We start from the raw sequence: 27395 nt of genomic DNA, 5'->3' as shown, positions 1-27395 counted from the left end.
TTACCACCCCAGCCCTCGGGATCCCTCTGCCCATCCCGGGCCCGTCGGATCCCTGGGATCCTCTGGATCTCCGACTCAGAGATTCCCGCCCTCTATCCTCAAGGTTTGGTGATTCCCTCGGCCCCCCTTAATTGGATCCTCTTCTTAGAGCCGCTGGATTCTGGGGTCCCCCTGATCCTTTTTCAATCCTTTCTCTTTACAAGGGGCCTTCAGATCCTGGGCTCTGCCGATCTCTGCGACCCCTACTTACTAGATTTTCTATTTCGATTTCTTGGAATTTCTCAGTCGCTGGGTCCCCCAAACCATTTATTTTTTTCTGCTCGTCTGTGATCCCTTGATTCCCTGGCGTCTCATCCACTAGATTTCTTTTCTGATTTCCCAGGGTCCCGCCATCCTAGAGTCCCCTCAACCTGCCAGATTTCTCTAATCGGATCCCCAGGATCCCGCGCTCCCACTACCAGTTTACGAGAACCCTTGGATACAGTGATCCGAGTTCCCCGGGCTCCTCCAGCCGGATCGCGGGTGGGCGCCGGGCGGCCGATCCCGGGCCTCCCCCATGGCGGCCGCCCCCTCCCATCCCGCCGGGCTCCCGGGCTCCCCCGGGCCCGGGTCTCCTCCGCCCCTCGGCAGCTTGGACCTGCAGTCGCCGCCACCGCTGCTGCCCCAGGTTTCGGTCCCGGCCCCGGGCCCTGGGGTCTCCTTCCACATCCAAATCGGGCTGACCCGCGAGTTCGTGCTGTTGCCTGCCGCCTCCGAGCTGGCCCATGTGAAGCAGCTGGCTTGCTCCATCGTGGATCAGAAGGTGAGGCGCAGGGTTTCCCCCACCCATTTTGGGGAGAGGTCTGGAGAAGGGGGGCGCTGACCGAGGCGACCTGGAGCCTGGCGTAGAGGGGGAGGGGGTTTAATCCTTAGGAGACTGAGGGATGGGGGTAGGGCATTGGCCCCAGTTGCCTCCTTACCCCACTACCCGTTTGAGCGAGGCCTGGGCAGGGGTGGGGTGCCCCAGAGGCCTCCCCAAATTGCGAGTCCCTGCATGTTGTTTTGTGCAGCCGGCAGGGAGGAAGGGAGGGGCCCACCAGGTGTAGAAGGAGGAGGAGGAAGGGGGCAGCAGATGGGGGTGAGGGAACACCTCCCTGCCCAGGCCCATCCCTGACCTCCCATTTGGTGGAAACAGTAGAAATTGAAGCCGGGCTGGCCAGGGCGATCGGGTGACATGTGTAGGTGTGGGTGCTTGCACTAGCTGCCAGGGTCAAGTGAGGTCGCAGAGCCTAATCTGCCCTCCCCCAGGCCTGAGGTGTGTGTGGAGGGGCAGGCAGCTCTTCCCAAAGTTCAGAGGTTCTGGGGACTTTTACCCCCACACCTGGGCCTGATGCTGGCCTGTTAAAACTGGCTTTCCCCACCCCACCCCACTCTTAGCTTTGGACACCAGGGTCACCATTGGGGGTGGGGGGCTGAGGGTCATGGCAAGAGGGAATCAGGAGGAAAGTGAAAAGTCAGAATAGTGATCTTCTCTGTTGTTATCTAGACTATCAAAATGTTCGAATATTAGAATTCTAAATTGGAATATGCAACCGTAGGTAATTGAATTCCTCTGATATAAAATGTTCAAACATTAGAATCCTAGGTTGTTGAAATACTAAAACGTTAAAATGTTGGAATATTAGATTCCTGGGTTGTTGGAATCCTTTAATACTAAGATATTCAAATATTAGAATCCTAGTTTATCAGACTCCTAGAACATTAAAATACTAGACTACAGCTAATCTAGGTTGTTGAAAATCCTAACAGGTATAATGAGAATATGTTGAACTCTAGAATGTCTGAACTCCATAATGTAGGCAAGTTGGAATCCTTCAATCTCCAAATTTTAGAATCTTCTCAGACTCCTGGAAATGAATTCTTTGGGCTTCAGAGAAACATCTGGAACTGGGCCAACTCCCCCATTTTACAGACTAGAGCTTATAGAAAGACTTCCCAGGCAGTCAGGACCCAGTCTGTCTAGGTCACCTGTGGACCCTCTCTCAGTGGGTGAGAACAGATAGGGCTTCCTTTGCCCTTCCAACCCCCAAACTAGCAGGCCCAGCTCCCATGCCCACCTGAGTCTGCTCCTTGGGAAAACAGGCTGGGAGGCAGGGCAGATTGTCCTCCGGGTGAAATTCTTTGTCCAATGATCAAGTCTTCAGCCTAACTCTCAGGCCTCACCCCAGTTTTATTTTCTGCCTTCTCTGTCCAGGTGTCTTAGGGCCCCTTTCCTTCCTTCCAGCGGCCCCACCTGGGCTGTTTCACTTTCTGTTCTATGGGGTTTCATTTCCTGCCCCCACCCTCCCAAGCTGGGGACCAGGACACCTGGGTCCTTTGGGCTTTAGGTGGGGAACATCCTCCACCTTCAGCTCCCTTAAGCCCTAGCCATCCCATAGCCCCCACTTCCCTGGAGTCCCTTAAGTCCCTCCTTTCAGCTCACCCTATCCCAGTGCTGGGCCTGGAGCCAGGTAACAGGGACAATAGATCCAGGAAGGAAGCTGGGAAGGGGGGGCATAAGGAAAGGGGTGCTCACTCAGACCCCCACCCCCGATCTCCGGGAAATTCTAGTGCCCAGGCTCCCGGAGCCACTCTCCTTCCCACCCCAGTGCGGCAATCCAGCCACTAAACTGGCCTCCTCTCTCCCAGCACACCTGGGGCCCTGGCATCCTGCCCAGTTGGGCCTGGGAGGGAGCCGGCAGGAAGCGAGGGGCTGCAGGGTCTCTGAGTTTCCGGGGGAAACAGGCGGCCCTGCTCTGGGAGGGTTCCAGACCGCTGCCTTTCCGTCATTACCTCTCTCTCCCCCCCTCAGTTCCCCGAGTGTGGCTTCTATGGCCTTTACGACAAGATCCTGCTCTTCAAACATGACCCCACGTCCGCTAACCTCCTGCAGCTGGTGCGCTCCGCCGGAGACATCCAGGAAGGCGACCTGGTGGAGGTGGTGCTGTCCGGTGAGAGGCCAGGCCCGCCCAGGGGCGGAGCCTTGCGTGGGGTTGGAGCAGGGGGTGGAAGGGGAGGTGGGCCTGGGGACTTGCTTTTTTTTTTTTTTTAATATGTCTTTATTGATTTCAAAGAGAGGAAGGGAAAGAGAGAGACAGAAACATCAATGATGAGAGTCATTGGTCGGCTGCCTCCTGCACGCCTGCCACTGGGGATTGAGCCCGCAACCTGGGCATGTGCCCTGACGGGGAATCGATCTCCTGGATCATAGGTCAATGCTCAACCACCGAGTTGCGCCAGCCAGGCAGGAACTTGCTTCTTAAAGTTAGGAGCCAGTGGTTCTAAGTCCTGGCTGCAAATTAGTCACCTCGGGAGCTTTTACAAACGACTGCTCCACTTCTCCGGAATGAGTAAATTTATTGTTGTGCACGCACACTGTGGAATCCGCAGAACATAAACCAGCCACAGCAACGCTGGTGAATTTCCCAAACCTAATGCTGACAGAAGCCAGACATGAAACGACGTTCTGTATAATTCCATTTATGAAGTACAAAGACAGATGCAATACTCTGTGGTATTAGAAGCCAGGAGAGTGGGTGCCTTTGGGGAAGGGAGAGTTGGGTGGAGGACACGAGGGAACTTTCTGGGAACTGGCTTAAACTTCCATTTATCTATCAGGGTGCTGGTGACACGGCGTGTACAGTTGGGCAGTTCACTGAGCCATGCACTTTCGCGTCTTTTTCTAGACGTATGTTAGACGTCGATATAAAGTTTAAAGTGTTTTATGCCCGTGCCTCCTTCCCAATGAAATGCTAAAATGCAATCTGACTCTGCAAGATGTCAGACTTTTCAGCCAGAATCTAGTCCACCCACTGGCCATTCCTTTGTTATAGATGGGCAAGCTCTTGCACCGATGAGCCTGTGAGGGTTCCTTCAAGAGGGAGGGAGTGGGAGGTGTCTGCCCTAATCACGGCTGTGTTTCCTCCCCACTGCCCCTTGCATACTGCAATGCTCAGTTACATTTGTTAAATGGATGGATGACAATTAGAAGTTTGGATTTAATTCCCGTGTAACCTTATTCAGGTTTTAAATACCCTCACTTAGTCTAGCAACTCTTAGATTTTTATCTTCACCCTGATCTCTCCCCTAAAACCAGGTCTCATTCACATAGCTGTCTCCCTGCACTTTTACTTGGCATCTCCAGGCATCTCACAATGGCCTGTCCAAGACAGAAATTGTATTTTCTCCTAAACCTACTCTCCCTGTGGTCTGCAACATCCAAACCTTTAGGCATCCTTGACTCCTCTTTTTCTCCCACCTTCACTTTATGTCACCAAACCTCCTGGTCCTACCTTTCACATACATTCTAAATTTATTTTGGACTACTGCCACTGGTCCAAGCTGCCATCACCTCCTGTCTACATTATTTCAGTAGCTCCTAAGTCAGATCTTGACACTCCACTGCTGGGGATCTTCCCATAGCTCCCCATTACCCTTGGAATAAAATATAAACTCTTCAACATGGGTATTGTCCATTGTTCAAGGCTGCCCACTGTCGGGCCCCTGCCAATTCCCCCAAAGTCATCTCTTAACACTGTCTCCTTACTTTCTTTGTTCCAGCCATGCTTGCCTGCCCTTTGTCCCTTGAACAAACCAAGCTCCCTCCTACCTCAGGGCCTTTGCACTTGCTGTTCTTTTTATTTTCTTAATCCTCACCTGAGGATATTTTTTCCATTGCTTTTCAGAGAGAGTGGAAGGGGGGGAGAGAGAAACACCGATGTGAGAGAGACACATCGATTGGTTGCCTCCTGCACGCTCCTGCCTGGGACCGGGGCCTGAGCCTGCAAACAAGGTACGTGCCCTTGGTCGGAACTGAACCGGGGACCCTTCGGTCCACAGGCCGATGCCCTAGCCATCTCATCTTCTCATAGCTAGCTCCTTCTTGTTATTTGGATCCCAGCTTAAATGCCATTTCCTCCCTTGTCTGAAATTTATTTATGTGTTTATGTTTCGTGCCTGTCTCCCCAAAAGAATGTCAGCTCCTTGAGAGTGGGGTGTAAATCTCTCTTGTTTATAGCTTTATCTTGAGTGTGTAAATAGTGCTTGGCCACAGAAGAGAGTCCCCTTTCCGTTGCATAATACAGAGAAAAAAATAGCTTAATAGTAGACTGAAACTTGGGGGAGAGGGAGGAAGAATGAGTCCAAAAATGAAACTTCTAAGATAATAGCTGACATTTATTGAGCACTTTCTTTGTGTTGGGCACTGTTTTAAAAGCTTTCCATGCATCCATTTAATCCTTAAAGAACCTATAAGGAGACACTATTATGATGCTAGTGTATTCTTTTCCTAGACACCCGCACGGCTCATATCCTACCTCCTCAGGCCTTTGCCCTAATGTGACCTGGAGGCGGCCTTCCCTGACCACCTGTTTCAAGTTGTACCTCCCGCACCTTCCCTATTTCCCTTTCCTGTTTAACTTTTCTCCTAAGCACTTACTGACTTCTAACTGACTGTATATTTTACTACTTGAAAATTTCAGAGAGGCAGGAAGTATGGTGATAAAAGCATGAACTCTAGGGCCACACTGGCCTGGGTTTGAACGTGGGTTCTATAGCTGTGTGACTTTGGAGAGACTTGAGATAAGTTGCTTAACCTGTCTGTGCTGCAATCTCCTCTTATAGAAAATGGGGATGTAACAAGATGTGTCTGACAGCCTTGAGAGGGCTAAATTCATTAGGTTTTTTTTGTTTGTTTTTTAATTGAGAGAGAGAGACATCAATCGGCTGCTTCGAGTACCCACCCAGACTAGGGATTGAACCCACAACCTGAGGATGTGCCCTGACTGGGAATCAAACCTGCCACCTTTTGCTGTACAGGATGACGCTCCGACCAACTGAGCCACACTGGCCATAGCTTTTTAAAGTACTTAAAGTACTTAGATTAGAGCAGTGTCTGCACAGAGTAACTGCTAGACTGGGTGATTGTTAAATAAGAATATTTATTTTATTTACTTTGTCTGCCTCCCTCACTAGAGGGTCAGCAGGGATTTTGTCTGTTTTGTTCTGTGCTATCCCTACTGCTTAGAACAATGCTCAGTAAATTTTTGTTGGATTTTCATTTTAAAGATGAAAAAACTGAGGTACACAGGTGTTTGTTTTTCTCTTGATGCTCTGGCTCTGCCCCAGACCAAGTAGATCAGAAACTCTATATTTTTTTATTAAAAAAATTTTAATTGTGGTGAAATATACATAAAGTAAAATGTACCATCATAACCGTGTTTAATTCTACGGTTCAGTAGTGGTAATTACATTCACATTCTTGTGCAACCAATCCGCAGAACAGTTTTCATCTTGCAAAACTGGAACTCTATACCCATTCAACAACTCTCCCCTCCCCTCTCCCAGTGCCTGGCATAAGCACATAGGTGTTTTGCCCAGTGGTGGAGCTGGGATTCGAATCCAGGGAGAATGTAGTATATGAGTAAATGAATGAAGGGAGGAACTATTAAACCTTGCCGCTGGGAGGATTGTGAGAAACCCGGAGCGCGGGGGCTCGAATAGCCTCTGCTGGCCCCCGCTCAGTCCTCCGCCCCTCCCTGCTGCCCGCAGCTTCGGCCACCTTCGAGGACTTCCAGATCCGCCCGCACGCGCTCACGGTGCACTCCTACCGAGCGCCCGCCTTCTGCGACCACTGCGGGGAGATGCTCTTCGGCCTAGTGCGCCAGGGCCTCAAGTGTGATGGTGAGTGACGGGCTGGAGGCGGGGCCTTGGGCGGAGCTCAGGGCCGGGGGCGGGGCTCGGAGGCGGAGCTCAGGGCCCCAGGCGGAGCTTGGGGGAGGAGTTGCAGGTGGGGCCAAGAGGCGGGGCTGGGTGGAGGGTGGAGCTCAGCGCTCGGGGTGGAGCTCGGAGGGAGGGGTAAGGGGCCGAGCTTGGGGCAGGAAAGGGGCGTTCACAGGGAAAGGGGCGGAGCCTATGCCAAGGCGAGATCTACCAGAAAACTGCCGTTAGGGATTGTTGGAAGGAACTGGTTTACGGGATCGCGCGGGCTGACTGGCTGGCCAGCTCTTAATCCGTAGGGTAGCCGGTCAGCAAGGGCAGGCTGGAACTCTCAGGCAGGAGCTAAAGCTGCTATCCACAGGCAGAATTTCTTCATCTGGGAAGTCTCAACTCTGCTATTTAAATCTTTCAACGGATTGAAACAGGCCCACCCAGATTAACTAGGATAATCTTTCTCACTTAAAGACCGCTGATTGTGGATTTAAGTCACATCTGCAAAATACTACATAGCAACACTTAGATTAGCGTTTGAATAACTGGATGCTAGCCTAGCTGACTCATAAAGCTGAGGGTCAGGATCTACCCCTTGTCAACTTGGCACCTCAGTCTGCCAGGGCTGCCATAACAAACACCTCAGGCTGGGTGGCTTAATCAACAGACACTCATTTCTCACGGTCTCAGAACTGGGATACACACATATATTCAGTCTATAACAAGCACCCATACACATCTCCTTAAATCATACTTAAAAAAAAATAAAGGCACACATTGTTGATGCTTCTGAGCGAGAATGTTGAGATCTCACCTGCCTGCAGCTGAAGCCACAACACCCACCTTGGCTATGCTCTACACACAGAAGATGGGGACTATCCATTCTGCAATGACGACCTGCACCTCCATTGTTCAGTGTGCCAGCTTCGTGGTGCTCGTGTTCCTATGGAAATCCAGAGTCTTTGATATCCTGTGTTCCAGATGACCTACAGTGTAGACTGCGATTGTTATCATGTAGCCCTAAATATATTATTTAAGGACTCGGGATAATAGCCACACCAGGCCTGCAGAAAGCCGATTCAGTGCATTCAAAGCTACTATCAATATGGCTGTAATCCATACATCACATCCAACTCTTTTTTTTTTTTTTTAAATGTCTATTGATTTCAGAGAAAGGAAGGGAGAGAGAGATAGAAACATCAATGATGAGAGAGTCATTGATTGGCTGCCTCCTGCACAGCCCCTATTGGGAATCGAACCCGCAACCCGGGCATGTGCCCTGACCAGTAATTGAACCGGGATCAGCTGGATCATATGTCAATGCTCAACCACTGAGCCACACCGGCCAGGCCACATCCAACTCCTGATGTCTTGGAATATGTAACCTTCGTCATGGTGCAATCCTGATGTCATCATATTCTAACAGGCAGTCTTAGCAGGGACTTCAGTGGCCCAGCTCACAGATGGTGGTCCAAGTTCACATGGTTCCAAAAGAGGCCCAATGACTGTACTTGACATCACTGACACCTTCCTATGTGAGTTGGACTACCTTGGTACTCATACTGGGAGTCATGGGTGAGATTCTGAAATTCCGTGGAGCATATGAAAGGCCCAAACTGGGAAATGATTCCTATACGCAAAGGCCATTTGCCACCCTGAAGCTCTTCTTGTCACGCCAACAGCATTCCTGGGGTGCACCTCTCCAGCGGGACGTCGTGCATCTGAGACAGTGCCGGTGATGGAGAGTTACTGAGCTGCAAAGTCTACAACACGCAGCCTACGAGAAGAGAGCCTTCACGGAGCATCCTGAAAGAAACTTCCAGAGGCTGGAGGAACATTCCAGGACAGCCATCCTGGAATCACGTGGAATCACCAGAGGTGGATGGGAGCAAGGGTGCAGCAAGCCCAGTGGAAACTACAAGCTGAGTCTGATTTGTGGACTGTAAAAGAATTTTTTTTTAAAGAAAAAAACAATAACAAAGTCATGCTTCCACCCGATATGATGCAACCATCCCAAGTGCAACTGGGAGCATGCTAACCCTTTCTTTCCCCAGAAGACGTGTGTCCTCGAATGGTGTTCATTCCTCTCCACTGATGTCCTGTAATTTAAATATAACACAAAGTGAATTATTATCAATATCACAGTGGGTGATAAGGGGATAGGAGAGGGAAGAAAACAAAAGTACTCGCTATTCGCACACATGCTCATAAAGTAGGGAAGAGCGGCTCCTAGCGATTCTAGTCCTCACTTCTGCAGCCGGTCACACGGTGGTGGCTTCCCTCTTTCACCCCCAATCCGCTTTCCCTCTTCAGCAAGCACCTCGCTGCTCACGGTGCTTTGCCTGGTGGGGAGGCCCAAACCTTCATTTCTGAAAGTCCTGGGCCAAAAGCAGTTCTGCCTGACTTGGGTTTTTGTAGATTCCCGCTGACTTTAATTACACTCTAAGAAGCTTCCTGAGGGACTCGCAGCGCCCCAGATCTGCAGAGGAGAGGGGGTGGAGCTTTAGAGCCCAGGGCCCTGGTGGCCGTGTTTCTGACCGTCTGGCGCCCCCCGCAGGCTGTGGACTGAACTACCACAAGCGCTGTGCCTTCAGCATCCCCAACAACTGCAGCGGGGCCCGCAAGCGGCGCCTGTCGTCCACGTCTCTGGCCAGTGGCCATTCGGTGCGCCTCAGTACCTCGGACTCCCTGCCCTGCACGGCTGATGAGCTGGTGAGGGGCTGGGGGGAGTGGGCATGTTGGTGGGTGGGGGGTGACGAGGCCCGGGCTTGGGGCGACGCCCTGATGTGTCCCTTCCGCTCGCACTGACCGATAGAGCCGCAGCACCACCGAGCTCCTGCCTCGCCGCCCCCCCTCCTCCTCCTCATCTGCCTCATCCTACACTGGCCGTCCCATCGAGCTGGACAAGATGCTGCTCTCCAAGGTCAAGGTGCCACATACCTTCCTCATCCACAGCTACACGCGGCCCACCGTCTGCCAGGCTTGCAAGAAACTTCTTAAAGGCCTCTTCCGCCAGGGCCTACAGTGCAAAGGTCAGTGGAGTGGGGGAATTAGGGGGGTACAGAGAGGGTTAGAAACCCCCCCCCCCACGCACACATGCACTCAGAAGCTTAAGGTCTCAGTTGGGCTTGTAGCAAAACACAAGACTGCCAGGATCCCAATCCTTCGAAGCACAGGATCTTATAAGAGGTGGGCCCTGAATCCTGGTGTTCTAGAACCTTTGGCATTCTGGAACCCTAGAAATCCAGAATTGTAGAACTCAAGTCACTGTAAAACCTTGGACATCAAGGAGTCTTAGCAGTCTAGAATCATAGAACCAGAGATGTGTGTAGAACTCCAGAAACTTGGACATTGAACTCTGGAGTCTTAGACATCTAGAATATAGAACCTTAGAAAAATAGGTTTACATCAAATTCTAGAATCTCTGATGTACAACATCCTAGAACCTTATAATAATCACACTCTAGAGCAATAGTTCTCAACCAGGGGCAATTTTGCCCCCCCAGAGGATGTTGGGAGACCTTTTGTTTGTCATACAGGGATGGTGCAACTGTTATCAAATGGGTAGAGATCAGAGATGCTGCTAAACATCCTATGATGCCCCGAACAGCCCCCCACAACAAGAAATTAGCCAGCCCAAAATGTTTATAGTGCCAAAGGGTGAAAAACCCTGCCCTTGAGTGTTCAAAGTCTAAAATCAGAGAATGTTAGACACTGTTACATTCTAGAATCTTAGAAGTCTAGGGTAAAGACTATTTACATTGTTCAAATACTTAGAGTCACAGGGCTTTAGAGCCACAGACATTTAACTTGGCCCTCCTATTTAATCTAGTCTCTCCGTAGTTGGGGAAACTGGCTCAAAAGGGGACAGCCATGGAAGGGGGTCAGCCAGTTTCCTTCCTGACTCTTTTGAGCCTGGTGGTTAGGGGCCAAGATTCAACCCTTCCCCCTCCCCCTTCTCCTTGTTTCCTGACCTCCTCGCAGACTGCAAGTTTAACTGCCACAAACGCTGCGCCACCCGAGTCCCTAATGACTGTTTGGGAGAGGCACTTATCAACGGAGGTAAGAGGCTGTGGGCTGAGCGGGAAGGAGCCGGGGGCTCTGGGTGGAGGCCACTCTGATGCCCTGTCCCCCTCAGATGTGCCGATGGAGGAGGCCACCGATTTCAGTGAGGCTGACAAGAGTGCCCTCATAGATGAATCAGACGACTCCGGTATCATCCCAGGCTCCCACTCGGAAAATGCTCTCCACGCCAGTGAGGAGGAAGAAGCTGAGGGAGGCAAGGCCCAGAGGTACCCAGGGTGCCCTCTGGGGATGCCCTTCCCCATCTCTGCAATGGGTTGACATTACCTCTATTTGAAAATTTCCCAGCCTCCTGAGGCAAATCTTAAGCACCCACACTTTATTTTTCAACTTAATCTTTTTTCCTGATTTACATTTTTTAAAAGCTTTCAAAGAAGCATATTTTAATTTACATTGTATTTTGGGGGGGAACTGGTAATACAGCCATTGAAGTCCTCCCTCTTCCCTGCCTCTCAGCTGCCCAGCTCCTCTCCCTGGAGGATTCCAGTGGGATCAGTTGCTGGTGGGTCCTTCCAGAAACAATCTGTATTGCAAACTGACAGTACAGTGTAAGAACATGGACTCTGGAGCCAGACTGCTGTGTGGCCTTAGGCATGAGATTAACCTCTCTGAGCCTCAGCTTCCTTATCAGAGAGGTCAAGTCACTTGCCCAGTGTCACACACCTGGCTACACAATCCCTGGCTCAGTCGTAATTAGCACTTATTAGGAACCTAACTGTGTGCCAAGCACTGTGCTAAGCTCCTTAGAAAGGTGTTCACTCCCCAGCAACCCCTTTGGATGGAGAAACTGAGGCACAAAGAGGTTTAGTAATTTACCAGGCAGCCTGACTTTGGAACCCAGCTTTCCAACAAAAGCCTCCTTCCTCATTATGGGAAATCTACAAAACAGGGATGGGGGGGAAGTGTGCCCCCCAAAAACAACTCCCAGGCTGCCCAGAGATGCCCACTTCGGCCCCAGGCGCTGTGGTTATTTTCTGCTTATAGTAACCTCCCGCCCCTTCTTTTCCCTCCTCAGCTCCCTAGGGTACATCCCCCTAATGAGGGTGGTGCAGTCAGTGCGACACACGACACGGAAATCCAGCAGCACACTGCACGAAGGTTGGGTGGTTCATTACAGCAACAAGGACACGCTGGTGAGTGGAAGGGGCGGGGCGGGGGCGGGGCCGGGGCGGGGGGCGGGGTTTAGGGCCCGAGACACCTTCGCCTCTCACTCGCCTCTCCCTCCTCTCCCCACAGAGGAAGCGGCACTACTGGCGCCTGGACTGCAAGTGCATCACACTCTTCCAGAACAACACAACCAACAGATACTACAAGGTGGGCCCGCGGCTCCGGCTCCCCCGGGCTTCCCCTCCTTCCCGCCACCTTCTTCACGCCGCGTCCCTTCGAGCCGCCTCACCGCTGCCGCTGGATTCTGCGCGCTCTCCCGAGCAAGCGGAGAATCCAGAGTCCGCCCGCTGTCCTGACCTGCGCCGGCTCTGTGTCCCGCCAGGAAATCCCGCTGTCAGAAATCCTCACCGTGGAGCCCGCCCAGAACTTCAGCCTTGTGCCACCAGGCACCAACCCGCACTGCTTCGAGATTGTCACTGCCAATGCCACCTACTTTGTGGGCGAGACGCCTGGTGGGGCCCCAGGGGGGCCCAGCGGACAAGCGGCTGAGGCTGCCCGGGGCTGGGAAACAGCCATCCGCCAGGCCCTGATGCCTGTCATCCTCCAGGACGCGCCCAGTGCCCCAGGCCACGCGCCCCACAGTAAGTCCCCCATCCTGTCCTGAGAGGATGGGTCTGGGAGGGCTTGGATGGGGTCCTGGGGAAGGGAAGGAAGGGCCAGGGGAAGGCAAGGAATGGCACAGGGATGAATGTGGCATCTGAACGCAGCAGGCCCTGGTCCAAATCTTCATTAAGCCCTGGACTTGATGTGTGGCCTTGTGCACGTCACTTTCCTTTTCTGAGTTTTGTTCAGGTGGTGACAACTTCTCCACATTGTGAGTTTAGACTTTTAAATTCATGCGTTTACTGAATGCCTCCTCTGCCTGACCTGTGCTGGACAGTGCTGGGTTCACAGCTGTGACCAAGACAGCCAGCTCAGGACCTGCCCTCCTGGGGCGCACAGTCCAGTGGGGGAGACGGAGCTGTCTTTAGACATGATGCCTCATAGTGAGCAGCAGGGCTGGGACATGGGAACCAGAGGGCTGGAGAAGGCCAGGGGAGGTGCCTGACCCAAACCGAGTATCCAAGAGGGCTTTCTGGAGGAGGCAACTCTGAGCTGAGACCTGGAAGCTGAGGAGGGGTGAGACGGGGGAAAGCAAATGGGAAATGATGTTAGGCAGAGGCGAAGGGTGATCAGAGTGCCAGGTTGCCAGCCTTCCAGAGCTTATAATCCAGTGTGGATGGCAGATATTAATCAGATCATCCGGCACGATGATAGCTGAGACATAGAACACGTGCTAGAGTACTCCGACATGGCCCAGCAGTGAGACAGGCTGAAAGATGAGGGAGATGAGGAGAATCTCTGGTTCTGGTTGGGTTGGCAGGGGGGCAAGTTCAGGGGAAGATGCTGGAATCAGTTTGGACTTTCCCCTGAGCCTCAGTTTCCTCCTCTATAAAATGGGATGAGCACACCTTGCTTGGCGCGGAGATCGCAGGGTGAAATGCTCGGGAAAATCATTCATGACATCACTTCTCAAGACCCTTAGTACATCTCATTTACTCCCCTCCCTGGCCCTGAGACAGAGGTGCTTGTATTATTCCCATTTGCCAGATGAGGAAACTGAGGTTCACAAGTTGGTAGACAAGTGAGGTAGACAAGACGGTAGCCTGAGGGTGTGCCTTGGATACCTGGATTTGAACTTGGGTGGCCTGGCTCCAGAGGCTGCCCCTGGAGTTGTGGATGAACGTAATCCTGAGCCTCGCCTCTTACCTCCGCCTCTCCCCTCTCCCCAGGACAAGCGTCTCTGAGCATCTCGGTGTCTAACAGTCAGATCCAAGAGAATGTGGTGAGACCCCTGCCCATACCCCATGGCCCCAAAGATGTCCTCCCCATCCCATACTCTCCCAGCTCTCCCACCCTCCCCAATCTCCTCGACCCCCATCTCCATTTGCACCCCTGACCCTCCTGTCCCCACCCTGCAGGACATTGCCACTGTCTACCAGATCTTCCCGGATGAGGTGCTGGGCTCAGGGCAATTTGGAGTGGTCTATGGCGGTAAGGACACTTCTGCGCTTACCCAGAGTGGGTCCTGGGGGTTTCTGGGCTCCAGACCTTCCTTCCGGTTGGCCATATGTCACCTCCTGTTCTGGTTGATTAGAAAACTAGATCCTGGGGGCAGATTGTCACAGGGTCTTCTCTTCCCACTGGGAAAAGACTTTCTCCTGGTATGAACACGGAGGACAATTCTGTACTCTGATTGGCCACAGAGCTAGAGTCTAGATTCTTTTTATTTATGTATTTATTTGTTTGTTTTTTATTGATTTGAGAGACAGAGGGAGAGAGAGATTGAAACATCAATGGCTGCCTCCTGCACACCCCCTATTGGGGACTGAGCCCTCAACCAGGACATGTGCCTTGACTGGGAATCAAACCTGGCAACCTCGGTGCATGGGACGTAGCCCCACCAACTGAGCCACACTGGCCAGGGCTAGAGCTAGATTCTGATTGATTGTAGATCTAGTTTCCCATGTAGTAGAGTCCCCTCCTTGGAGCTCTGTCCTTACCTTCCGTCATTCAACTTTTATTCCTAGGGCCCCCTGCCCCTTATGTCTCTCCAGGGGGCCCCACGGAGCCACCTTGATGGCTTCCCATCCACCTTCACCTAATGCTGGCTGTGTCTCTGCGGGTGGGGGGCAGAGTCCCTCCTGCCAGGACTGGAAGGTCCTGCTCCCCTCATCCCCCACCTCCCCTACCCCCTGCCCAGGAAAGCACCGGAAGACAGGCCGGGATGTGGCAGTAAAGGTCATCGACAAACTGCGTTTCCCCACCAAGCAGGAGAGCCAGCTCCGGAACGAAGTGGCCATTCTGCAGGTGAACACTGGGGTCTGGGGCACAAGTCTTTCCCACCCAGGAAGGGCCTTTCCTTCTCACTTCCTCCCTTCAGCAGCCAATTGACCCATCTGGGGTAGGCAGGGAAGGCTTCTTGAAGGAGGGAATATGCATGTCGAGACTGGAGGGTTGGAGAAGATGTTCTGGGCAGAGGGACCAGCCTGTGCAAAAGTTTAGAGCTGAGAGGGAACATGACAGCTTCTAGGCACTTGAAGGAGTTCAGGGTTATTAGATAGTTTATGTGGTGGGAAGTGAGGTCAGGGAGGAAGCTGGCGTCACACACTGTGGACTTTCTCCTGAGGGTACTGGGGAGCCATGGAAGGATTTTCAACAAGGAAGGGACAGAGTCAGGTGTGTTTTTAGAAAGATACCTTGGGCTTCCATTGGAAGGTGGGTGGAAAGGGGTGGGAGGAGGCTGGGTGGGGGACCTGGGTGAGAGAGATGGGTTCAGGCCAGGCAAGGGCTGGAGGAAGAGAAAGGAGGCACAGATTTAAAAGGCAGATATACAAAGAATTCTTCCCACTTCTCCATACTCCCCTCCCTCCCTCCCACAAACCTGGGCCTTCACCAGAATTTCATGATGTAAAGACAGATCCTTCTGGACGCCTGGTGGTGCAGGGTGGTGGTTCTGCCTGGGCCTGTGGGAAGCCCCTTCCCCCCCCTGCAGTGGCACCTCCAGGGAACAAGCTGCTCGTTCAGGGACATCCTTCCTCATATTTGTCATCCCCCTGCTCCCATGGCTTGCCCTCTGGGGTCCCAAGTTAGTGGGTGACGTAGGTCCTGACCCCCTACCCTGCACCCCGCCCCACTCCAGAGTCTGCGGCACCCGGGGATCGTGAACCTGGAGTGCATGTTCGAGACGCCCGAGAAGGTGTTTGTGGTGATGGAGAAGCTGCACGGGGACATGCTGGAGATGATCCTCTCCAGCGAGAAGGGCCGGCTGCCCGAGCGCCTCACCAAGTTCCTCATCACCCAGGTGTGCCCCCCCCGGCCCCTCCCTGCCAGCCCCCCGCCCTGCGGCAGACACCCCCTTGGGGCGGCCGCATGGTCTCAGGTCAGGCAGACACTGGGTGGATACTAGAAACCAGTAAGACTAATGATAACAGCAAAAATCATAGAAATAACAGTTTAAAAATAATAGAGTAATAATAGGACAGATAATAGAGCAATAACAATAGGAAAATAGGATGAGTGGAAAATAGTAGTTAACAATAATAGTTACTATTACAGCCACATAATAATAATAATAGATATCATTGCAGTCCCTTGCCACATAAGGGCGGGTCAGTCAGCGATGGACATACACGCGACCGTAACCCCGTCAGGTTATAACGGAGCTGGGAAATCCCTACTCCCAGTGACATCGGAGCCCTCGTAAGGCCGTAGCGCAAGGATTCCCCTGTGTTTATACAGTGCTAGTCCTATAAGGCACAACACACAGCTAGGTACGGGGCAGGAGATGATCGTGACCATGAACGGCGGTTACTGGTTTATGTGTTTACCACACTTCTTGATCACGGTTTTAGAGCGCTCTCTCTGTTCCTAAACCAGCACGCCTCCTATGTCCCCGCCTTCTCAGCACCTCAGTTTGCCTCGTGGTTGAGTCCGTGTCATGTTTTGTACGGTAACGTGCTGCACGGGCCGGTGGCCTGGGACCGACAGGCCGCGCGCCGTCCGGGCTTGTGTGCTGCACTCTGATGGCCACACGACAAGGTGGCCCACTGATTTCTCAGACGGCACCCCTGCCGCTAAGCGGAGGCTGACTGAGCCCTATTTCAGTACATGCTTAGCCGCAGAACGGCCTCTTTTTCTGAATTGTACCCCATGGTGGATATCACCAAACCCCCCAATTGTTGAGCACGTAAGTTGTTTTCCATTTTCCACTATTACAAACAATATTCTGTGAACGTCCATCTACAAACATCACCAGGTTCTGGTGGGAGGATTTCAATAGAACACATTCAAGTAGTTAACTCTTACGTCCAGGGACATGTGCTTTAAATTTCCTTAAACATGTTGGCCTTTTACTCTCTTTTTATCTTTGCCGTGATCAACAGAGCTTGAGGGTGTATATTTTCTCCCTCCTTACTAATTCTGGGTAAAATAAACACCAGTCTTATAGATGGGGAGGTAGTACTGCATGTGGCTTCACCTGGCAGTTTAAAAATTACAAGTGAGCTTGACCATATTTTCATGTTTATTGACATGTGCTTTATTGTACTCTTTTTTTCAATTGGATTATTCTTGTTGAATTGTAAACCCTCTTTGTATATGAGGGACTTTGGATCCTTGTCACTGTTCAGTTTTTTTACCCCAGATTTGTTTTCCTCTTCATTTCATTCATGGCTTTTATTTGCCATAGAGAGTGTAACTTTTACAATGTTAAATGTTGCCTTTTGTGGCTTCTGCATTTCAGAGCCTTCCTAGAAAGGCCTTCCCATCTGGCTGGTCACTCACCTGATTCTGGGACATCTCTGTTGGTTGCAAAGCCCCCTGTGCTATGCTTCTTTACCCAGGTCTAGCACCCTCACTCTCCCAAGCTGTGTGGCTTTGTCAGGCTGGCTTGCAGGTGGGGACAGAAACCCACTGAGGCAGGCTCATCCAGACCAGGTGGGGAGGGGGAACTGCCTGCCTTCAGCAACTGAGGCAGTTTCTCTTTCTTTCTGGTCATCCATCTCTTCCTCTCTTCTTCCTCCACTCTTCTCTTTTTTTCTTTCTCTCTCTCTCTCTCTGCAGATTTTTGCTTTCTGCCTCTTGCCTGCCCCACCCCAAGTCCTGGGCTCAGCCCTTCACTTGTTTAGGCCTCACAACCACCCTTCGAGGTAGGTATTATTATAACCCCCATCTTACAGGTGAGGAAACAGATGGAGGGAGGTCCCGGGCCTTGCCCAAGGTCACACAGTTAGGTAACAGCCTGGTGAGATTTGAACCTGGATCTATCTTGCTTCCAACCTGCCCTCTTTACTCACCACATTTAGTGGGAGCGGGGAAATCACCCAACAGGAAATCAGGAGACATAAAAATACATCCTAGGATCTCAGTCTCCCTGTGTGTAGAATGAGGAGGTTGGACCTCAGCGGTGACTTTCAAATAGCTTTTCTGTCCTGGAAAGTCATCCAGCGCAAACAGTGTGAAGGACAAGTATTTACATTCTAAGACAGAAATTACAACTTCATGCTTACATCTCTCTACTCCCAGTGCATTTAGTATTTTGTTTGAGTTTCCAACAGAATCAAGGAAAATTGTGGTTCCTACAGATAAATGCTTACAAATGGTATCAGGTTTTTTTGTTTTGTTTTTAAAGATTTTTTATTTATTTTTAGAGAGAGAGGAAGGGGGAGAGAGAGAAACATTGATGTAAAAGCAAAACATCGATCAGCTGCCTCCTGCACACCCCCACCGGGGATCGAGCCCGAAACCCAGGCATGTGCCCTGATGGGATTGGAACCGGCAACCTTTCCATGCACAGGATGACACCCCACTAACTGAGCCTTACAGGCCAGGGCTGTGTTTTGTTTTTTTAAATCAGCTCACCTTGCCACTGTAGAATACTCTTGAATTAACAGATAACAGCAGGAGAGGCTTTATTTGAAACACAGAAAAATATGTTCACCAACAGGTCATCACAAAAATAATAACCAATAACAACAATAATAATAGCTAATGTGTAGTGCTCGCTCTGTGCCAGACGCTGTCCTGAGCACTTTATATGCATCTGTTTTTAAGCCTCACCGAACCCACAAGGATGGGTACTGTCATCATTCCCCATTTTACAGATGGGAAAACAGACCCAGAAATAAAGTGACTCGCTCAAGGCCCCAAGTGAATAAGTGTAGAGCCAGGTTTTCCACCAGGGTAGACTGGCTCTAGAAAACCCCCCACCTCTTAAGAGCATTACACTTGATATATGACGCATTGCATATTCATATTGTTTGTATTGCTTTGTATTAGTTTTTCAATGGATGAAAAATATGTTTTCAAAAGTTGCATCACACAATAGTATCTCCTTGAAAGCTGTAACTGTATTAATAGCTCTTTTTTTTGCAAGAACTTACCATGTGCCAGAGGCTCTCAGGGTCTTCCCGAAACCACCACTCCAGTTTAGCCTTCCTAGAATTAGGTGTTCGACTCCTATCTCAGGCATAAGTGGTTCTGGGGTCCTGAGGTTTTTCTTTGGTGTTCCAATGCCACTGTTGGCCCAGCAGTCATCTTTAGGAATGCAGAGGAGGGCATGGGTGGGATTTGGAGGGCTGGCTGCTGAAGGCAGGAGCTGGAGCAGGCATCTCTCCTCCTTTCTGACTGGCTCCATCTCGTCTCCTCTCCTCAGATCCTGGTGGCTTTGAGACACCTGCACTTCAAGAACATCGTCCACTGTGACTTGAAACCAGAAAATGTGTTGCTGGCATCAGCTGACCCGTTTCCCCAGGTCAGTTTTGTCCCCTCCTGAATTTGGGGAGTCCAGCCAGTGCTGGTGGCGGGTGGGATGTCTTGTATTAATCAAGATAACAATGGCTGAAATAAAGGCTTCTTTCTCACTCATGGAGGGCCAAGCATAAGCATTCTGGGGCTGGAAAAAAAATTAAATCAAATTTAAAAATCAGTTATTTACTTGCACTTGCCATATTTAAAGTGCTCAGTAGTGCCCTTGGTTAGAGCGTCGGCCCACTGACTGAAGGGTCCTGGGTTCGATTCCAGCCAAGGGCACGTACCTGGGCTGCAGGCTCAATCCCCAGCCCTGGTCAGGGTGTGTGCGGGAGGCAACCAATCAACCTGTCTCACTCACATCGATGTTTCTCTCTCTCTCTCCGCCCCTCACTCCCTTCCACTCTCTCTAAAAAAATCAATGGAAAAAATAACTTCAGGTGAGGATTAACAAAAAATAATATTAATAATAATAAAGTGTACAATTCCGTGGCTTTTAGTGTATTCACAGATTTGTACAACCATTACCACAATTCATTTTAGAACATTTTCATCAGTGGACTTGACTGTTCTGGACATTTCATAGAAATGAAATATGCAACAGTATGATATGTGGCCCTTTGTGATTGGCTTCTTTCACTTAGTTATGTTTTCAAGGTTATTCTTTTTTTTTTTTTTAATCCTCCCCGAGGATATTTTCTCCATTGCTTTTCAGTGAGAGTGGAAGGGAGAGAGAGAGAGGGAGAGAAACATGGATGTGAGGGATACACATTGTTGGGTTGCGTCCTACATGTGCCCCAACCTGGGCTGGGGATCGAGCCTGCAACCGAGGGTATGTGCCCTTGGCTGGAATTGAACCTGGGACCCTTCAGTCCACGGACCGACGCTCTAACCACTGAGCCAAACCAGCCAGGGCAAGTTTATTCATTTTTATGGCCAAATAATATTCCATTGTAAGATCTGTAGGAAAGGGTGGATCTTAGGAAAGAAGAAGATCTCTAAGGTCTGTCAAAAAGGAGAGGATCTTAGGAAAGAGTGATGTGGCTGTCACGTTGAGATTCGGGTCAGGGTTGGGGTGTGGCTGCTTTTGAAAGCAACAGAGGCTTGGGGCTTCAAGGCATTTGGACTTTATCTGAAGAGCAATAGTAAGTCAGGGAAGGATTTGAGCAGAGGAGGGACAATACATGAACAGAGGTGGCCGCACAGAGGACTGCCAAGGACTGATAGGCAGCAGAGCAGGACCTTGAACCCAAGGCCTTGCTGGCTCTAAAACCTGTCCATGCCCCTGGCCTGCCTCCACCAACCAGGGAAAGCTAGGCACACACCTGTTACTGTCTGGATACCATGGTCCCCAGTTTACCTGCCCAGTCCCATTTAATCCCCAGGTGAACTGGAGAGGAAGCTGCTATTAACCTCCCCCAATACAGATGACAAAACAGGCTGGGGGAAGTTAGGTCCCTCTCCTGAGTTCCAGGCTCACTCTGCCAGACACTGCTCCTAATGCTTGGCATGTGTTTACTCTTCCAACCCAAGCAGCCACCCTTTCAGGTCCGGGCTGTTAGCATCTCCATTGTGCGGACGAGAACACAGGCACGTGGAGGTTCCCGCACACCTGTTCCGCATGCCAGGCGCGGTGGCAGGTAGCGTTCATTGAGCACTCATTGCCTGCCGGGCATTTATTGTCCCGTAAGCTTTAGATGGATTAACTCGTGTGATCCTCATGACAACCCTTGAGACAGGCGCTGGTATGACCCTCCTCATACAGATGGGGAAACTGAGGCACAGAGAGTGGAAGTCACTTGGCTAGTGAGCGGAGGCGCCTGGATTCGAACCAATATTCTCTATTCTCTGAAATATCATGATGGGGGGACACTGGGCGGAGAATGCAGCCTCAACACCCTTTCAGACCTCCCCCACCCCTCACCTTGGCAGGTGAAGCTGTGTGACTTCGGTTTCGCTCGCATCATCGGCGAGAAGTCCTTCCGGCGCTCCGTGGTGGGCACGCCCGCCTACCTGGCGCCCGAGGTGCTGCTCAACCAGGGCTACAACCGCTCGCTGGACATGTGGTCAGTGGGCGTGATCATGTACGTCAGCCTCAGTGGAACCTTCCCCTTCAACGAAGACGAGGACATCAACGACCAGATCCAGAACGCCGCCTTCATGTACCCCGCCTGTCCCTGGAGCCGCATCTCAGCGGGAGGTGCGCCGGGCGGGGAGAGTGGGCGGGGCCGCCAGGGGGCGGGCCGTGCGTGGGGGTGGAGCCTCGTCGTGGGGCGGGGCCTCAGGGAAGGTAGGTCCTTTAAACTGTAAGGCACCCTAGATCTGGAAGTTTGGGGCAGGAACTCAGGGGCTTATGTGGAACCAGGGCCCCAGCCTCAGGCCTGGACTAGGTTGTGTGGGCTTGGAACGGAATGTCCAGAAGCGCTAAGACAGACTCCTGCCGTGGGGGCTAAGCTAGGCGTGGCCTGCCTGGGACCAGACCAGAAGAGGGACTGGACCTGAGGAAACCTCAGGGCTGGGGTGCCAGGAGAAGAGGCTGATCCTCCCAAGGTGTTAGCTAGGGCCTGTAGTCTTTGTTGCTATGACCCCGAAAGGGTTAGCCCCTGCAAAGGTGGGGGGAAGGAGGGAGCCAGGAGACAGGTTTAAGGAACAAGAGGTGGCTAAATTTGCGGGGTTGCTGGGGTGAACTAGGGATTGAGACCTGGGGCCGGGTCCAGTGACAGAGGGGGCTGGTTTAGTGGCGTGGTTAGAGGAGGGGCAGGGCCATGAAGGGTTTCTGTAGCTGTATGGGAAAAACACCACCAGCCCAGAGACCAAAGTCACACCTGGAACCTGGGAGCCGGTTGTGGTGGGGAGAAGCGTGGGTCGCAAGAAGAGGGAAGTCAGGACCAAGGCAGACCTTAGGATATCTGCATACAGGGGCTTTGGTGTCTTGGCCAGGTAGTTGCACTGGACCTTGTGACTTGAGCCGCTGCCTTGTAGACCAGCCTGAGAAAGTTAAGTCCTAGTGCCCAAAACTTTGGGGGGAGCCAGTGTGGGGGTGGAGCTAAGATAAGAAACCCTAAATAAGTTAGAACAAGGGGCAGGTCCTGTAGCCAGGAGCTCAGGACAGGGGGAGTTTGGGAGGAAGGTTAAGAAGACAATAATTTTTTCATAACAACTTATTCAACAAGGACATGTTGAGTGCCTACTATGGGCCTGGTTTGGACTGTCCTAGATTCTGAGAATACTGAGATGAATTGGAGAGAAGGGATCAGGTGGAGAGAAGGTTGTTGAGTGGTCTCTGAACAGTGGGAGGGGTAAGGGCCCTAGAGGGTGTGACTTCATGGAGCAGGCAGAGGATGGGGTGACGTGAAGGTTACCTAGTGCAAGGAAAAGAGTTGGTGGGGGGCCCAAGAGAGGTAAGCACTAAGCGAATTGACTTGAGTCCTAGAGTAATGCTGGAGGTCCTGAGAAGTCACTCAGTAAGTTTGTCAAGTATGCGTGAGAGAATTTGAGGGTGGATGTGCGTGAGGGAGCCTGCGGGTGTTGACCAGAGCAGAGTGCCCGTGCAGACAAGGCCTACACTCAGAGGGGTCCACACAGTGAAGCCTTTGTCTGTCCTTCAAGGCTTCTGATCAAGGAGAGAGCCTCGGACAAGCTCTGGGTTGTCTTGAACGCCTGATACTCACTAATCTTCCTTGTCATAGAGAACAGGCCTTGGTCTCTGCAGGAAACCAGTGACTACCTACCATCTACTAGCATTGTTTATTTTCATTTTCTCCTTGTGGACATAGCAAGTGATGCATGGATTTCCATTGACCAGGGTGATGTGAAGTTTCCATTTTATAGAAATTCATGTTCACCTTAAAAAGTGAAGTGATTTACAGTGCAAAAGGAAGGCCAGAATGGGCAGCAGGTAGGCTGGGGTGGCCTGTCGGCCCTCACCCCGCAAGACTTGAACTGCCTCTCTCCTCACGCAGCCATAGACCTCATCAACAACCTGCTGCAGGTGAAGATGCGCAAGCGCTACAGCGTGGACAAGTCTCTCAGCCACCCGTGGTTACAGGTGATGCAGGGGGCGGGGCTGAACCTAGATTTCTCATTGGCCACGCAAGTGGTGAGGGGTGTGGCACGTTACGGTGGTTAAGGAAAGAGCCTGGGCCTCCCATTGGTTGAGCTGTGGGAGGGGGTGGGGCTACATCTCTATTGGTGGAGCGGGTTGCGAGGCATGTGGCTACCTGGTCTTCGGTGCCTGGAGCTGGGTCGCTATTGGCTGCCGTCCTTGCAGCGCCCCCAAGCTAACCCCTGTTTTCCGGGGCCCAGGAGTACCAGACCTGGCTGGACCTCCGAGAACTGGAGGGGAAGATGGGCGAGCGGTACATCACTCACGAGAGCGACGACGCGCGCTGGGAGCAGTTCGTGGCGGAGCACCCGCTGCCCGGGCCCGGGCTGCCCGCCGACCGGGAGCTGGATGGGGCCTTCCCACCGCAGGACCATGAAATGCAGGGGCTGGCCCAGCGCATCAGCGTCCTCTGAGGCCCCGCGCCCTCGGCCCGGCTGCCCCGTGATGCTGTAACCCCCGTCCTCGTCCCACCGATGAACTGCTCTAGTGGAAGCGACCTCCCGCCCAAACTGGATGGGACAGGCCCCGGGGGAAGAGCATGTCGGGGATGCAGGGAGTTATTTCCAAAGTTAATTCCTCAACAATTAAAACGGACTCATCTCTGGCCCCATGGCCACGGTCTCTGGCCACACCTCTTGTATCCTCAGTCTGTTCGCCTGGGAAGGGGGCTGCCTAGGAAGGAGGCCTGATGGAGAGGTGCGGAGGAGGGCAGAGGGGGAGGACTTGGCAGAGAGGGCTAACGGTGGGAAATAGAGGGGGAGGGGTGCCGGGAGGGGAAACGAGAATTGGGGAAGGTATGGAGGCGGCATGAGGAGGAGAGGGAAGAGTATAGACAAAGAGTTACAAGTGGAAGAGAGGTGAAGGAATATGGCCGGAGGGGGAGGTCGGGTGGAGGAGTGGGGGGTTTAGAGGAAAGCAAATAATCTCATGGTTTATTTGATGCATTTTATATTTGGTGTTGCTATTACTGATCAGCTATCAGTAATGACATTGCAATCAGCAGAGGTCTGGTTCATAGCATAAACCTGATACACAATATTTACTATTTTAAATTGATGTGATGACTTCTCCACACTGAATGTGTTCATTCACTGGTTCACCCATTTGTCACACTGTGCTGGATGATTGATGTTGGAGACACGGTGGTGACCAAGCCACCCAAGGCCCCTGTCCTCAAGGGGTTCACCATCCAGTGGGGAGACAGACCTGTCCTTGGACAATGATGACCCAGAGTGGGCAGGTCTAGGATGGGGAGCCCAGGAGGGTAGGGCAGCCTACAGCGAGCCTGGGGGTCAGGGAGGACAAATCTTCTGAGCTGACTTCTAGGCCCTGAGGTTGTAGGCAAAGGGAAGATCCTTCCACCTTTGACCCCTGCTCTCCAGTATCCCAGCTCCCCCATTGTCAGCCAGACCCTTGGTCCCACAGCTGAGGGTGAGTGATGTGGGAGCATGCACCTGGACACCTTCTCTTTACACCTTGGTCATATGTAGGCTTAGACATCTTAGTTAAAGACTTTCCTGAGCCCCTTAAAACCTCAATGTTTAACTGCCAATTTAGGTTAGTTACTACCTGAGCTTGCTCTTCATGTCTTCCCAATTTATATCAACTAATCCATCTGCTGGTTGGTTCTGGAGCTGCAGCTCTTTGATTTGAAAAAAACTAAATGAGCCTCAGTCAATGAGGATCTCCAAGTGAACTAGAACACCTCTGAGGTGTAACCTGAGCTAATACTAGTGGGGGATGTCTCTTAAACTCCATCCTGAATGTGCCTTCCTCTAAAACTGATCTAAGATCCAGGAGTGTAGACAACAGAGGGACAAATCCATTACCAAGGATAGACCCAGGCTAGGAAATGTATGGAAAGACTACTCAGGCCTGATCCTTAACAATTCTGCCTTGGCAACTAGATTTAATATCCTGAAATTGGAGGCATGATCAAAAACATAACTTTAACTAGAAAAATGCCTCGATTACAGAATTCATGAGATAGCCCAACATCATGAGGATGCCATGGCAGATCAAATCCATACAATATATTTTAAGGTCCTAGGACTCAAACAATTAGAAACAAAAAAAAATGTCCATTTTATCAGGACCATCAAGTACCACAAAACCTTGAGACTGTCCAGCTTTAAAATACAAAAAGAAATTCAAGCCTAAGATTCTGTCTCCCCAATGACTGCCTTCCAGCAGACTTTCTCCTCCTGTCCATAAATATCCCTCAACTCACAGAGGGAAATGACCATCCCCATTAATGGGCTTGCTACCACCGTTTTAGTAAACACAGGGGCCACACCACTAGTATCTCACATCTACCCCCCAAGTACACAGCAGTGGTTGTGATGAGATGCCACAGTTTGCCACATGATTTACCCTTGTCTAAGCCATTCTCTGTCTTGTTAGGTACCTTACTACCCAACACCTTCCTTTTTATTATTTTAAATTTTAATTTGTTGATTGATTTTTAGAGAGGGGGGAGGGAGAGAGAGAAACATTCACGTGAGAGAGCAACATTGATCAGCTGCCTCCTGCACACTCCCTACCGGGGATAGAGCCTGCAACCCAGGCATGTGCAGAGATCCAACATGCAACCTTTTGGTAACCACCCTAATGTCAGGAACCACCTCTTAATTGAACTCACCTGGGTTTCCCAGCTATCAAAATATTACCCATCCCAAGTCAACCGATGCTGCTGACAATTTCTTCTGTATCGGTGGCATTCATTGTTCTTCTAGTGACTCATCTCGTAGTCCCAGCCCTGTCCCTGCATCTTCTCAGTTTTCCACCTTTAATCAACATTTGTTTCTGATGACTCAAATAAATAAGACTATTATCCCCATGAGACTTGGGTCACCCCCAATTATGGGTACTTTCTATGTGTGGATTTCACTGACTGGTATCTACCTACCAGCTGGACTGGCTCCTGTGACCTTGCCAATCCTGTAAGCCCTTATCAGAGTTTCTATCCCCCTAATTCTATCAACACCCACATTTCACTCTCCTCTCAAACCTGCAATTCCTCACAAATGTAAGAGGTCTGTCAGATCCTGTGGAGGCTGAAAATCACCACACAGGCACAAGATCCAGGATTACTGTCATCTCCTTTTTCATTAGCATCCAAAGAGGCCTTGGAACAAGAAACCAGATGCTTGGGAGTAAACCCTGAGGATTCAGTATGGCCTCCAACCATATTTGGGCAACTTTTGTACCCAGGTTAGGGGCTGCTGGGGAGGGACTTGTGGCCTGTGGTTGGAAGCAATGCTGCATGTTAATTTCCAGGAACTCTGGAGGCATCATCATTATCAATAAGGACATCAAAAGGCCAAAAAGGAAATCTGCAGAATTGCTACCACTGTTCTGACTCTGCCAATCAAGCATCTCTCTCCACTTCCTTCTCGGAACCCTCTCGATTGGCTGCCCTTTGGCCTCGAATCTTGGTTTTACTCCTTTATTCAGCCATTTTAATGCATCTTCCTAGGAATTACCATCTGCAAATGCCTGCTGACCAGAACCCTGAATCAGCTTGAGATTCAAGATTTTACATAGCAAGTGGTCCAACTGGTCTTGCACAAACAACAGGGAAGAAATGCCAATCCTGACATCACCCCAGACACCATCTACTGAGAAAAACTTGTTTGCAAGCCAGCTCTCCAGATCCCCCTTTCATTAATCCCAATCATCTCCCCATGTTAGAAAATTAAGGTCATTAAGGACAGATTAGGCCTGTCTTAAACAAGAGGGGGATTGAGTCAAGTTTGTCTCTATTAAAGTTCAGGCTTATTTTTCTCCTTTGGACTCTAGAATAGTTTTTACTTATCAGATCCTCTGTGGCTTATTTATCAGATACATGGAAGGCACCATTTCAAGCACTTGACAAATATATCACTTAATCCTCATAACAACTCTGTGAGGTAGGCAGTATTCTGACGCCCATTATACAGATGAGAAAACTGAGGCACAGGGAGGTTAAGCATGTTTCTCAAGATCACACAGCTGTAAAGTGGTAGAGTTTGGACTCACTCTT

The 27395-nt window shown here is 51.0% G+C and overlaps 1 protein-coding gene across 1 annotated transcript; it reads left to right on the top strand.

Annotated features, from left to right (window-relative positions):
- The first annotated feature begins 541 nt into the window (after nt 1–541).
- PRKD2 (protein kinase D2) lies at nt 542–23793 on the top strand. The gene is made up of 18 exons (XM_016212637.2): nt 542–802; nt 2831–2969; nt 6568–6699; nt 9284–9438; nt 9542–9758; nt 10711–10788; nt 10865–11018; nt 11825–11942; nt 12046–12123; nt 12299–12557; nt 13749–13801; nt 13938–14010; nt 14720–14826; nt 15659–15820; nt 19172–19270; nt 21199–21466; nt 23229–23314; nt 23572–23793. Exons 1-18 carry the CDS (start codon nt 557–559, stop codon nt 23782–23784), a joined length of 2637 nt encoding a protein of 878 aa, XP_016068123.1. The 5' UTR covers nt 542–556; the 3' UTR covers nt 23785–23793.
- Nucleotides 23794–27395: the final 3602 nt, after the last annotated feature.

Source organism: Miniopterus natalensis, chromosome 18 (assembly GCF_054644295.1).
Source record: "Miniopterus natalensis isolate mMinNat1 chromosome 18, mMinNat1.hap1, whole genome shotgun sequence".
Taxonomy (NCBI): Eukaryota; Metazoa; Chordata; class Mammalia; order Chiroptera; family Miniopteridae; genus Miniopterus; species Miniopterus natalensis.
The sequence above is the reverse complement of the archived record's forward strand: the minus strand, read 5'-3'. Positions and strand labels throughout refer to the sequence as shown.

Coding starts and splice junctions, on each gene's coding strand:
- PRKD2 (XM_016212637.2), top strand. CDS start 557: ATGGCGGCCGCCCCCTCCCATCCCGCCGGGCTCCCGGGCTCCCCCGGG. Junction 2,970..6,567: donor GGTGGAGGTGGTGCTGTCCG/GTGAGAGGCCAG, acceptor TGCTGCCCGCAG/CTTCGGCCACCTTCGAGGAC. Junction 21,467..23,228: donor GAGCCGCATCTCAGCGGGAG/GTGCGCCGGGCG, acceptor CTCCTCACGCAG/CCATAGACCTCATCAACAAC.